Raw genomic sequence first — 14,984 nt, 5'->3', positions numbered from 1 at the left:
CAGAGTACAAAGAAGGCATACCAACTCTTCTTAAAAGCACCAGTCTTGAAATTGCCAGAGCATTTCCACTTAACATTCTGTTGGCAAGAACTTAGCAACCCCTTAAAATAATAGAAGCTGGAAAATGTCATCTCTTCATGGGCCCAGCTATGTTGCTATTACTTTGGGGGGAAAGATGATTTTTGTAGACCTATGGTAGTTTTGTCAATAGTTGCCAGGTGTGAAATCAAATCTTTCTCTCCTTCCCCAACCCCCACAGCCCCTCACTGGTCCACACCCTTTTTTTTTTTTTTTGACAGAGGAGGCTAACAGTGACTGTTATGTATATGAGTTTGAGATATTTTCTTTCTTTTTTTTGAGCTTGAGATATTTTCACCTACAGTTCCATTTTCTGGGGTGTGTTATGTTAGAAAGTTTAATAATCAGTGGGCTGTTACCCGAAGTATGAATATATCCTTCTTCAGAAGACTGGCCATCAACGTGGGTTTTGAAATCATACGGAGCTTGATTCTGTTTGTTTATATTTTGTTGTTTTCTATCACCTGATAAAGTTAACCTTTCTGATTCTTGAATTTCTTCCTCTAAAAAATGGGGAAAATATAGCACCTATTTCTGAGTTGTTGTCAAGATTAAATAAGTCATGTAAAGTAGTGAATACCATATTTGGTACAAAGAAAATGTCAAGTAATGTTAACTATTACTGTTATTAATAATGATGAACAATAATTGTTACCTTCCTTATCATTTATGTTTAGTTAGCCAGTCACAGTGATTTTATATTCCCAAGCCCTTTTTCAGTGAAGCTACTGGAATACCCATGTATCTTCTTTTTCTCTAATGAGTACAGATGACTTATTTAATCCCTTTAATGGCAATTGACATTCTTCCCTGGTTGATGTTATTATTCCAAACAGTGTGTTTCTATTTTATTCTTGGTTCCTTTTGCTGGTTTATTATTTAAAAAGAAATGTATAAACTGTTGGAAATTTTTTTATTAGTCTAAATCAAATTTATTCTTTTTCTCTGTATTTTTTGTCTTTCAGAGTAAAAAATTACATGTTCAAACAAAAGGAGGCAAAGTGATCTGTCTGGGAACAGTTTATGGAAATATAGATATTCATGCATCAGATAAAAGTGTAAGATTGAAACCTTTTTTATTTAGCAATTATTTTATATCTAGTTGGCTCACACAGCTTGTAGGTAGATTCTATAAAACTTGTAGCATAACTTTCTTTTTTAATGCATTTTCATTCATTAGTAAATTCAGATTTGAAATTGAAGTGATTAAGTATTACACAACTTAAGTTTTAGTTTATGATTTAATACTTTTGACAGTTATTTAGTTCTTTATTTGGAATTGATAACATCTTTAAGTACTAAATGTTTATTTAATTCAAGTTCAGAAAAAAAAAAAATTCAAGTTCAGAAGGAGTGTTTATGATCATGGATTAAAACTGGTCATTAAGTAATACTGCCATGATTAAGATTAAAATTTTTTTATGTACTAGATTTATTTGAGCATTTTCCCAAGACTTGTTTACTCTTCCTTTAGACAGTTGAAGGTTGAATTTCAAAACTCAACTTTCTTAGTATTTGCCACAAGATGGCACCATTAGATAGCATTAGTGTTCTCCAAAAACTTATCCGTAGGGATTTGGGTTGTTATGAGATAGTTTGTATTTTTTTAACTTTTGTCACTTTCTGTGATTTAGCATAATTTTAAGAATATAGGTATAATTTTGAAGTATAAATTGTCACAGTTTTTTCAACATTATGGATAATGTTGTAAATCTTTGAGAAACGGGCTGGCTCCCTTACAGGAAGCCTGTGTCTGCCTATGTCTGCCTATGTCTGCCTATGTTTCTGCCTCTCTCTCTCTGTATCTCTCATGAACAAATAAATAAAATCTTAAAAATATATATATCTGAGAATGATCTAGTTCACCTTTTATTTTACACAGTTTGCAAGAATCTTTCGTTATAAATTTAAATTCTCTACCCAGCTTTATTCGCAGGTAATTGGTGAGGATGAATTATAAGTATATCTTGTTGGTACGTTATTTTTGGCGTAATTAAAGTAGATTATAACAGTAACTGTTTCTACTATTGTCACTTTTATTTTCTATCACCTTTGTCTTAGAACCTGTAGGAGACTGTTAAAGCCCAAACATTGAAGTTTATCCCTTATCTTAAGATAGAAAAGTATTGAAAGATACTGCCTGTCCCACTTGGCAGCTCTTTTAAGATGGCATTTAATTTCATCCCTTGGATTGCTGTGGTCTTAGAAGTACAAAAGGGAAATTTTGTAGAACTTTGTAGCTCCTTCAAACCCTGTCCTTTAAATGTTAATTGAAATGAACTAAGTTACCAGAATATTACATATTGACGTTCAAATAAAAGTATCAAAGGAAAATTTAAATCATTTCTTAATTATTTGCTATTTTGAACATTTTAGCCACTGTGTCCACTCATTAGCTATTTATTTGTTCCAACTTCTGTGGTTTATTGAACATTCATTTATTCTTTTGTTTTTAAAAAAAGATTTTATTTATTCATGAGAGACACAGAAAGAGAGGCAGAAACACAGGCAGAGAGAGGAGAAGCAGGCTCCATGCAAGGAGCCTGACGCGGAACTCGATCCCGGGAATTCGGGATCAGGCCCTAAGCCGAAGGCAGATGCTCAACTGCTGAGCCACCCAAGGATCCCTATTCCTACTTTGTATTGTACTATTTTATTTCTTGCCTGATTGAGTTTTGTGTTTTATTAAAAAATTAGTCTAGATAATTCTTTTTATTTATATTATAAAGTGTTAATATTTAAAATTTCTAAGTTTGTAGGGTTTTATATAAAATGCTTATGATACATGTTAACTCTTAATATACAACTGTCTCAGTGGTATGCTATCGATATTTGAGAGATAGCATAGTGAATTGGTTAAGAGCACAGAATTGAGAACCAGACTGAGTTCAAACCCGGGCTCAGCCACTTAAACTTTTTAACTTCATACAAATTACTTAACCTCTATGTGTCTTAGTTTTCTGGAAAATGGAATAAGAGTAATGGACTTAACTCAGAGGGTTATGAGGATTAAGTCACTTAATACAGATTAAGTACTTAAAACAATGTCTGGCACATAGTTAACCTAACATGGTGTTTACTATAATGATGATGATGAAGGTAAATGAAACACAAGAAGGATAACCTGATGAGTCCTAGATATACCAGTTAACTTTACTGAGACCTGTTCCATTAGTCATAAAATAGAGATATTATTTGTTTTTCCTACTCAACAAGATTGTGAGAATCAAATGAGTACTGTAAACATTTAACAGCATTTTTAATATGTCATTTTAAACAGAGTGGCTGTTTTTAAATATTATCATTAATTTTAGTATCCTAAGTTTAGTACAGAGAAGATAGAAATTCATTTCTTCTAATGGTTGGATGAATTGGTGACGTAGTTGTCAGTTGACCTCTCTTAGTTTGGGCTACAAAGTCACAGTGCTTCCTTAAAGTTTGATTTTCATTATATGTAATGTTAATTTATAACAACTAAACTTATGAAAAATTTTTCTTATGTAGAAAAGAAAATTAATTTATAGCAATATCTCTGTCAAGAAGGTATTAATTTTTGGATGTACTTTTTTTTTTTGGATGTACTTTTGTATCTTTCTTTAATTAGCTACTTCTGTTAATAAGCAAGCTATACAGCTTAATCCAAAGAGTCTATTTATGACTTTTTGTTCCATTAGCATTAATAACTATATGCAAGAGCTTCAACATTTTGCTATAAACTATGGTGTCCTAGCTTTAATTATTGTAGTTAGTATCTGATATAGTGCATTATATGTGGTCCTCAGGGAATTTTGAATTTCATTTCTTTGAAATTAATTTTATGTAATGATTGGTTAAAATAACTGTATTATTGTAGTGGGGAAGGTGTTGTATTTTCACTTGCTTTCTTTTGCTTTGGTGCGACAGGAGGGTATTTTTCTATAAGGAAAAATATTTAGTGTTTTTTTTTAATAAATTTTTATTTATTTATGATAGTCACATAGAGAGAGAGAGAGGCAGAGACACAGGCAGAGGGAGAAGCAGGCTCCATGCACCAGGAGCCCGACGTGGGATTCGATCCCGGGTCTTCAGGATCGGGCCCTGGGCCAAAGGCAGGCGCCAAACCACTGCACCACCCAGGGATCCCCAATATTTAGTGTTTAATGAACAAAATAAATCCTTGACCGTTTCCAGATACTCCTAAGAAGTCTCTTAAAGGCTTTATTTGGTTGTAGGGAGACTCTAATCAAAAGTGCTCCTTTGCCAATTTAATTAAGTTTCAAATATTTCAATATTTATCTTTTTTTTAATCCCCTAAACCAGTCTGATTATCTATAAAAAGCTAGAGTTGTCTGCTTAATGGAAATACTTGGTGAGTTTGAAACCATGCATAAAGCAACTTTCATGAAAAAACTTTGTAAGGTAAAGGACAATTTTTTTCAGGAATTTGTGCTCGCTTCAGCAGCACATATACTAAAATTTTTTTCAGGAATTTTACATCTGTACTATAACACTGAGGAATACAAAACATTTGTATTCTCACAAATCTGAATGAATGTAGGGTAAAGTATCTTTTTTTGACTGAGTTATTGAAACTAGATTTAAAATAAAAATTCCTATGAATCCATAATCAGTTTAAAAGAAACTATAGATAAGCAATTAGGTATATATTATGTACTTAATAAAAGTTAAAGAAGAAAGTTATGTACTTCAAATCCAGAGGACAAATCATTCTAGTTTCCTTCCCAGTGGAACCTCTGAGTGCTTTCCTTTTTCTTTTTTGTACTTCCAAATTTTAATATTCTTGAAACTCAGTTCTTATTGAATTGATGATTTCATTATATGTATGTTAATTTATAACAACTAAACTTATGAAAAATTTTTCTTATGTAGAAAATAAAATTATAGCAATATCTCTGTCAAGGTATTTATTTTTGGATGTACTTTTGTATCTTTCTTTAATTAGCTACTTCTGTTAATAAGCAAGCTATACAGCTTAATCCAAAGAGTCTATTTATGACTTTTTGTTCCATTAGCATTAATAATGTTCTTATTACATAGTATTTTGAATTTCTAACATTTTTTGAAGCATATATTAGGAACGAATGACACTGGTGTTGTGTTGATGATGTATTGAAAAACAAGGGCAGCCCAGGTGGCTCAGTGGTTTAGGGCTGCTTTCAGCCCAGGGCATGATCCTGGAAACCAGGGATCGAGTCCCGCATCAGGCTTCTCTCTTTCTGTGTTCTCATGAATGAGTAAATAAAATCTTTAAAATAAAAAGAAAAAGGAAAACAATGATCTTTCTTTAAATACCTTAGTGTAATACTGGAATTTATCCTGGGCAAAACTGTAGCATGCCTTCCTGGTGACTCGATTTTTATGTCAACAATTTTATTTTTTTATTTTTTTTTTTAACAATTTTATATTAACATTCACTTGATGCTTATAAAACATATTTAAAATTTGATAGAGATTATTTGGAGTCCTTAACTAGATATCTTCGTTTTACATTGTGCTCAACATTGGAAACAAATTCATGCTAAATTTTGTTAGGAAAGCTTAGGGATAAATACAAAATTCTTTCCATTTTTTAAAAATAGAAATAGAAATCTATTTTGTTATTAGATTTTAAATGGAAAATTGTAGAAATAATAGTGTATTCACTACATTAATAGATGATAGGAGAAAATCATGATAGTCCAATAAAATCAAAGATTACTAAAAATTAAAAACCCATTTATAATTTCAACAGCAACAACAAAAAAAAACAAATTTCAAATAGAAGGGACATGATACAAAGGATCTAAACAAGCATCTTACTCAATGAGGTTGCTATATTGTAAGATTTCCCTATGAGAACAGGAGTATGATTAGGTTGCTTACTAACTCATTGCTTTTGTTCATTATTGAATTGGAGGCCTGAGCCAGATAGGCAGGGCAGAGCAGGGAAAAATAGTATTAATATAAGGATAGGAAAGGAAGTAATGAAACTATCACTTGTAGGCAATATGGTTATGTATGTAGAAAAACTTCCTTAAATTCAGGGAAATGATTAGGATTAGTAAGTGAGTTTCATGAAGTTGTTGGATTTAAGACCAAATACAAAAGCCAATTAAAGTAAAATGAAGTTTAAAAAAAGATTTCTTTTATAATAGCATTTAGAAAATATCAAATAGAAATAAACTTAAGGGGATCCCTGGGTGGCACAGCGGTTTGGCCCAGGCAATCCTGGAGACCCGGGATCGAACCCCACGTCGGGCTCCCGGTGCATGGAGCTTGCTTCTCCCTCTGCCTATGTCTCTGCCTCTCTCTCTCTCTGTCTCTGTGACTATCATAAATAAATAAAAAAATTAAAAAAAAAAGAAACTTAACAGCTGAAGAACTTTATATAGAATATAAAACATTATTAAGAGAAATTAAAGAAGCTCTAAATAAAAAAGGAATTTAATGAGTCTATTCCATATACCATAGAGAATATACTGTTGCTCACAATATTGTAATTAAAGCCAGGGAATCAAAATCAGTAAAGTGATTATGTACTGGGTAGTAACTTTTTATGTAGTTGTCCACTAACTCTGTAGGTACAATTTTGGCTTTTTACCAGTCTTTGTTTTATAACGAAATAATTTTGAGTTTTTCCTCTTAATAGACTGTGACCATAGATAAACTGCAAGGAAGTACTGTTAATATATCTACTGAAGATGGTTTGCTGGAAGCCAAATATCTTTATACAGAATCATCATTTCTGTCTTCTACTGCTGGAGATATTACATTAGGAAGTGTTCATGGTAAGATGAAAGAGGCCTAATATATCTCAGACTCCACATAACAAATTTTAAGAGGTGACTCTTGTTTCTCTGTAGACAAAGAATCTGCCACTAGGAACTGGCCGTAGCTAATGGCCTACTAATCCTTTTTTTTTTTTTTTAAGACTTTATTTATTTATTCATAGACACAGAGAGAGAGGCAGAGACACAGGCAGAGGGAGAAGCAGGCTCCACACAGGGAGCCCAATGTGGGACTCAATCCCAGGTCTCCAGGATCACACCCTGGGCTGCAGGCGGCGCCAAACCACTGCACCACCAGGGCTACCCACTAATCATCTTTTTAAAATAATTAATTAATGGCCTAATAATCATCTTTTTAAATAATTAATGGCCTACTAATCATCTTTTTAAAAAAAACATAAAATGACTTATAAGCTATTCAATTTTATTTTGGCAAGAAAATAAATACTATTCTGTTATATTTGAAAGTAATAGTAATTGTGATTTTTATTGCATTTCCTTATTTATTTTTTGCTTAGCTATGCCTTGAATAGTTCTGGTAATTTGTAACTCTTCATATTTTAAAAATGACTTTTATGTAGCATTGCATTTTTGTTAATGACAGTGAAAAGACTGTACATAATATTTTGAGTACCTTTTAGTAGAAAAGCAATACCCAGAGCAATACTCCAGGATCACACCCTGAGCCGAAGGCGGAAGTTCAACCACTAAGCCCCCCAGCCGTCCCTAAATCCATTAATGTTTAATTTCTTTTGCTTTAAGTTAGATATTTATTGAACTTGGGGGGCACCTGGGTGGCTCAGTGGTTGAGTGTCTGCCTTTGCCTCAGGACATGATCCTGGGGTCCTGGGATTGAGTCCCACATCAGGCTCCCCACAGGGAGGCTGCTTCTCCCTCTGTCTGTGTCTCTGCCTCTCTGTGTCTCTCATGAATATATAAATGAAATCTTAAAAAAAAAAGTTTGTTATAGTTTGCTATTAATAACTTAATAGTATTAATAACATACATGATAGTAAACAGATGCACCTTTTTGAGGCAATCATCAAAAAAACTCTAGGCTCTTATATTGATTATTTAAAGTGCTGAAATGGAAACAATTGCTAGGGATAAAAGAGTTTGTTCCTTATCCTTTGTTAACGCCTTTTGTATTTACTGACCTTTAATCTGAAGTCTGATACCTTTTCTTGGGTGGTTTAAATTTGGGTCAGACCTAGATCCTCTTTGGGCTGTACTCTCAAGTTGGATTTCTTGAAAGCAGACTCTGAAATGGAAATTAGAGTGCAGCACATTTATTAGGGAGGCGTCTTGGGACCAAAGCCATGCAGAGGAAGGAAGCCCAATTTCCACTAGAGAAGTTGGACTGTGATGCATCCTCAGTACCCCAGGGGAGAGCTCTGAAGCTAGGATTGTCCTCAGAATTGTCTCAAGTTGAGGTGAGGAAAGCTAGATCTTTATATACCCATCATTAGATAGATGCAAAATGTTGTAGGAAGAAGTATGATCTTGGGCCAAGACGGCTCTTTTCAGCTAAGGCAATTCCATAAGAGGGCTGACAGCTGAGGGCTGTCTGCTAGCAGCACTCCAATCAGCTAGGAAAGTAAGCCCTCAGGTATGGAGGAGTTCTGGATGATGAATTACAGCATTCACTGCAGTTATATTTATTGATTCATTTAACACAATATTGAATACCTACTATGTGGTATTTTCAGATACCAAGGATACCTAGTTGGGCAAGAGATGACCCCTATCCTTTAAGAACTTGCAGTCTTTATTATTTGTAATACTAGTACAGCAATGAGAAGTAAGAGAAGGGAAAATTTGATACAGTCACCACTGTTGAAAAGCTTCCATGTTATTTAACCCTGCTTTCCCCATCTGATCCTTGGCCCACACTCCACTTTGGCTTTTCAGTGGTGGTAAATTTGTGAGAGAGATAAAAGGAACCCTTCTCATTTCTTCATCACACCAGTGCCTGCCACTTTTTAACCACCCTTTAGATAAGCCTATTTCTTCCCTCTACCATGCCAATCTTATCTCCATCCTTGTCCTAAGGGTGTCCTAATGGCATCCTTATCATTATATGGACATGCTACTGGAGTTTGGATCGTGGAGGTGGGATGGGTACATAAAAATAAGCAATGTTCAAAAAAAAAAAAAAAAGCAATGTTCTAGCCCTAGTAGGTGAGAAGATCAGAGTCATGGCTAGTGAGAAGACCCTGTGTTTTAGATATGGGGATTTTAGTAGGGAGAGATATCTTCCAAGGATCATCCCAAATTGGAACTCTGAATATATATTGCAGTGAATTCTTTGTTCTAAATGGGGATGGTCATATAACTAATAAATTATATTTTGGCTATATTTAAACAAGCTGGCTTGTTTATGGGAAAATGTGTTGCTACCTCTAAACCTGACTTACAGAAAAAGATTTAGGAAATATATACATTCTAAGACCTGCCTGTCCAGGATTTATTTAGTTTGGCTTCCTTTCTTTCCTTAAGCAAAACTTAAGCTTATTTTTTTTTCCCCAAGTAGATTTAAAAAAATTTTTTTCAAATAGATTTTTTAAAACTCAGCATACAGATGTTATAAAAAGCCCTTTTTTTTTTAACCACAGGTATGATGACAATATCTGTCTTTTTTGATAGATTTACCAAGTATATGAGTTTGGAGATTTTGATGTCAGTGGGTAGGTGGATGGCTTGAAAGCAAACATGTATTGAGGGCTTAGGTGGGCCAGACCCTTTGACTTAATGGACAATTGGCTGTTTACCAATTGAAGAAAACAAAACTTAGAAATGTCTGATTGTTTGTTGTCAATTACAAGTTAATGTAAGAGCAAGGATATGATCCAGGTTTCTTGACCTTCTAGATGTTTTTAAACAATGTTCAAACAAATCTGTGTAATAGCCATGGTGAATCCAAATACCATCATTGCTTTGAGGGCTTCCTGGCATGCTCTAGAGATGTTTTCTGTAGGCAGACAGTGCTACAACACAGATGGACTGCTTCAGCTATGTTCTATATTGTAAACTCCAGTTTCAGTAACATTTGTTATGCCTTACAACATCTGGCAAAAAAGTTGATGTTCTTCTGTACAGTGTTCAGGTTCAGCTTGGCTCCATGGAGATGGAGATATTTAGGCATTCAGTTCATTCCATAAAAGTGCTGCTGCTATCTTCAATGTATGGTTTCTAAGGGTTCTATGAAAGGAAGAGTGAGCATGAAATTTATCTTGTCTGTATTTTCTATTTGTTCATATACCCTGATGACAAACCAATACCCAACGTGCTTAGAGTACTGATGCCCAGTAAAAGGGATAATGAAAGCAGTAATATATCTTTTCTAACTGCTAAATTGACTCCTTTGTGTAGAGAAGAAAAAAATCTATCCTAAATGTGTTTCCAAATGGAATTTTTAAATATAGTCAACCATATTTTTTCTAGGTAAAAAAATGAGTAAGTTACTTGACTAGTAATATTTACTATTTGTAAGGTTGGTTGACTCATATCTATTATGTACGTGTACCTTCTACTATAAAAGAAACTGGTTTATTTATTGATCCAACAAATATTCCCTGCTGTTCTGGACTGACAATCTAGTAGAGAATAGGTAGTTGGATAGTTTGTGTTTAGGTATAAAATTTTGTGACAGTTTACTCTTTTGATTTCCTTCTAAATTATCAAAAATTATAGAGTCTATGTGAATTATATTTTATTATATTCTATTTGAATATTATTTTACAAGAATTCTATTAATGTATATGTAAGATATACATATAATTATATATATTCTACTAAATATGTTTTTAAAATATAAATATATGTAGTCTCCTGACTCTTTAGAAAGAAACAAAAGCTACCTTGAAATGGTTTACTGGGGGGCAGCCCAGGTGGCTCAGCGGTTTAGCGCTGCCTTCAGCCCAGGGCCTGATCCTGGAAACCCAGGATCAAGTCCCACGTCAGGCTCCCTGCATGGAACCTGCTTCTCCCTCTGCCTGTGTCTCTGCCTCTCTCTGTCTCTCTGTGTCTCTCATGAATAAATAAATAAAAATCTTGAAAGAAAGAAAGAAAGAAAGAAAGAAAGAAAGAAAGAAAGAAAGAAAGAAAGAAAGAAAGAAAAGAGAAAAGGAAAGAAAAAGAAAGAGGAGAGAGAAATGGTTTACTGGGATTGGTTTTCATTTATAACATAATTTGAACAATTAATCAGTTTTTAATATGTAAGCATACTCATGACAGTTGTTTTAGCATTTTATATTTAACTTGTTACTATTTGGAGTAAGTGATTAATAAAAGTGTACTTTAAATATTTAGATTCCCCATGTAACTTAGCCTGCTTCTCTCTCCTCCTGTGTCTCTGCCTCTCTCTCTCTCTCTCTTTTATTTTAGGTTCTTTGGGATATACATTGATAAATAAATTGCTGTGTATTAGTTCTCTCATTTTCTTGAATTTTTCTCATTTAACTACTTTGAATTTTAGAAACTCACAGAAATAAAAGCTCCATTAGCTATACAAGTACAGTTGACAACTTTGATATCAGAACTTCATAAATAAATGTCCCAATTTGCTTTAAGAAATGACATGTAGTCACTGGTAAAATTGTCAAACATCTGCGTTGTGAATTTAGGAAGTCAAAAATAATATAAAATTTCAAAAGAAAAGCTTTTATTGGGATAAATAGAACTTTTCATGAAGTTCATGAAAATGCTTTGTTTAAATTCTAGGATTTATTGTTAAGTCTGTTGTAAAGTTTCAGTCTGATTATCATTTGGACATATGTTATGTTAATGTTGACTCTGGACACTTAAAACTTTTTTATATGAATACTAGGAAGGAATTACTGCTTGCTTTGTGGTACGGAGAGCATAAATTTTTTTTCAGGATTTAGATATGTGATATATGCAATATTTGGGCTCAGTTCCAAGTCCAAGATGGACTTGGCTCTCTCTGTAAAGGTGATGCTGCCATCTTTATTGTGTGGCTTCTAAGCTTCCACCCAACGAAGAGAGATCAGAGATTCATGGGAAAGATTTCAAAAACAAGCTGATTCTGCCATATATTTTTATCCAGAATATCTTATTTTTATTTATTTTTATTTTATTAAGATTTATTTATTTGAGAGAGAGAGTGCCTGCATGCACACAGGGTGGGGAGGTGGGGAGAGGGAGAGGGAGAAGGAGAGGGAAAGAGTCTCAAGCAGACTTCACACTGAGCATGGAGCCTGAGCCAGGGCCAGTCTCACAACCCCAAGATCACCACCTTCACCAAAACTGAAAGTTGGGCACACAACTGACTGCACCAGCCAGGTGTCCCTAGCCAAAATGTTTTAAATGACTTTATCAAATTGGAAGAGGCTAAGATTGAGAGTTAGCGGTATTTTAAGGCAGGAAAAAAGCACACAAATATTAGTGGGCAGTGGTAGTCTCTTTCATGTTTTATATTTATAACTGATCTTTCTCAAACTTCTATGAATTCCTCCTTTTTCCACACCTTGGGGTATTCTCCAGGATTTCATCCTGTTTTATGGTTCTTTTGCTTCTTTCTTTTTCTTGGGCATCTTATATGCTTTGAGTCTTAACCACTCACTCCTATATTCTGATAATTCAAATCTATATCTCTAGCTCTGACTGCTGACTTATACATCCATCTCCTTGAAAGACATAGCTAATTGGATCTTTACAAGCATCTCAATCTCAACATTTATAACTTCTTTTATCCTACTTTTCCCCACTTCCCCAAACCTCATCCATATGTTCCTCCTCCTCTGTTTACATTTGCAGTTCTGATATTACCATGTACCAAACTCCCCAAGCTAGAAATCTTGAACTTATCCTAGATTCTTCTCTCATCTCCCACTCATCTAATTAATCACCAGGTTTAGGTAGGTTTTATCACCTAAATATTTCTTCAATCTGTCCCATCTTTTTCTTTCTAATTTCTACTATTCTCTTTAAGATTCTTGTCACCTCAGACAGCCTAGGTGGCTCAGTGGTTTAGTGCCGCCTTCAGCCCAGGGCGTGATCCTGGAGACCCGGGATTGAGTCCCACATCGGGCTCCCTGCATGGAGCCTGCTTCTCCCTCTGCCTGTGTCTCTGCCTCTCTCTCTGTTTCTCATGAATAAATAAATAAAATATATTTTTTTAAAAAGATTCTTGTCCCCTCTTGTTTCAACTCTAGCAACAACTTTCTTCCAGTCTTTGCTTTCTTCACATCCTTCCTCCTGACTATAGCCTATGGTTGTTTATTAGAAATGCACATTGAACATGGCATTCTCTTATTCAAACTTTTGCAGTTGCCTGAATGACCTGCCTAACTTTCCATTTCCCTTTGAACCCTATACTTTACCCTCCAGAATTACATAATCTCTTACTTTCCCATATATATTCTTACATGTTTTATACTTTCAAGTCCTTGATCAGAGCCTTTGACTATACTGATCATTCTGTTGATAGTTTTCTTAAAGTGCTTTTCCCATCTTTCTTTACTTCATTGACTTTTATTAGTGTTCAGGTAAAGCATCATCTCCTCATCTTTGGCCTTCCATTGACCCATATATTTTTGCCTAATTGTAAGTTCCTCAAGAGCAAGGATAATGTTCTTCTGTTCATCTGTGTATTCTAGCATTTAGAACTATGGCTTACAAATAGCAAGTGCCTCCCATCCTGCTACCTGTCCCCTCACCCCAATACAAAAAGAATTTAACCTTAAAGGATATTTGATTGCTCTGTTTGGATTATTAGAGTATATGATTTTTAAAACCATAATCAAAAAAAAAAAAAAAACCTTAATCACATTTCTTTTAGTGAAGAAAAATAAACTCATGTTCATCTCTAATTGATAGCTTATCTTTTCTTCCCGCCCTACTAGAATGAAGAATTACTAGCTAAGAAAAGCAATATGTTTTCTCAAACACTGGGATTTGTGGAGAAGTTGCATAACTTGAGAGTAAGCATACATGGTTATTACAGACCTTATGGCATCCGCTTTATTGAAAAGAAGACTTTTACAAAGATCTCCTCCTCTCAAATAGTGATTTGTTTATTGGAGACCAAATAGGTAGAACCAAAATACAGGAAACTGTGCTAGTATTAGGTTGAGTTGTGTCCTTTTAAATAATCTGCCTTATTCCACAAAGCATTTGAGGTAAGAGGTCCATTTTGCATATTATAATGACTTTGGAATATTTCTGTTTGGGGTAGAGTTTTGTAAATATTTTGATATGAGTTGAAAATATATTTTTTTTTACTGCTTTAAAAGTTCTTTAGCAGTGACAAAAATATTTTGAAATATTCTTTATATTTATAAATATTTCTTATTTTCATAGTTTTTCTTGTTCCACTATGCTTTTACAGTATAGAATTATTAACATTCAAGAGAGATGTAATCTGAGACTCTAGGTGCCCCTGTAATATGAACTAGTCTTCATTCTTTATTTTTTTTTTTAAGATTTTATTTATTTATTCATGAGAGACACAGAGAAGAGAGGCAGAGACACAGGCAGAGGGAGAAGCAGGCTCCGGGGATCCCTGGGTGGCTCAGCGGTTTAGCGCCTGCCTTTGGCCCAGGGCATGATCCTGGAGTCCCAGGATCGAGTACCATGTCGGGCTCCCTGCATGGAGCCTGCTTCTCTCTCCTCCTGTGTCTCTGCCTCTCTCTCTCTCTCTCTCTCTCTCTCAAATAAATAAATAAATAAATCTATCTATCTTTAAAAAAAAAAAAAGAAGAAGAAGAAGAAGCAGGCTCCATGCAGGGAGCCTGATGTGGGACTCGATCCTGGACTCTAGGATCATGCCCTGAACCGAAGGCAGACACTTTAACTGCTGAGCCACCCAGGGTTTCCAACTTCATTCTTTAATAGATCTAAAACTTCTATCTTATGGATGTAAGAACCGTAACTTTGAGATCACTTTATTTTCATGATGAGCAGTAATGCTTAGCTTTTGAGAAACATGTTTTCCTTAAAAAAAAATAGGAAATATCTATAGAATTCATTGAGACTAGTAGAAGATAATAAAGCTTTTTTGCCTTGCTGAGTGGGCAACTGGGCCCACTAGCTAAATGACTATAAAACCGTCATAGTTCTTTTTTTTTTTTTTTAAGATTTTTTTATTTACTTATTCATAAGAGACACAAAGAGAGA

General features: G+C 34.2%; 1 protein-coding gene across 1 annotated transcript in view; it reads left to right on the top strand.

Moving 5' to 3' along the window:
* Positions 1–14,984, top strand: part of FAM185A (family with sequence similarity 185 member A) — a 58,812-nt gene that overhangs the window by 9,568 nt on the left and 34,260 nt on the right. Inside the window, exons 3-4 of the mRNA XM_038562537.1 lie at positions 1,044–1,136; positions 6,707–6,845. Of these exons, the coding sequence (XP_038418465.1) occupies positions 1,044–1,136; positions 6,707–6,845 (232 nt within the window). The remainder of the gene's footprint in view (positions 1–1,043; positions 1,137–6,706; positions 6,846–14,984) is intronic.

Source organism: Canis lupus, chromosome 18, assembly GCF_011100685.1.
Source record: "Canis lupus familiaris isolate Mischka breed German Shepherd chromosome 18, alternate assembly UU_Cfam_GSD_1.0, whole genome shotgun sequence".
Lineage (NCBI taxonomy): Eukaryota > Metazoa > Chordata > Mammalia > Carnivora > Canidae > Canis > Canis lupus.
Note: the sequence above shows the minus strand (reverse complement) of the source record. Positions and strands in the feature narration are given on the sequence as shown.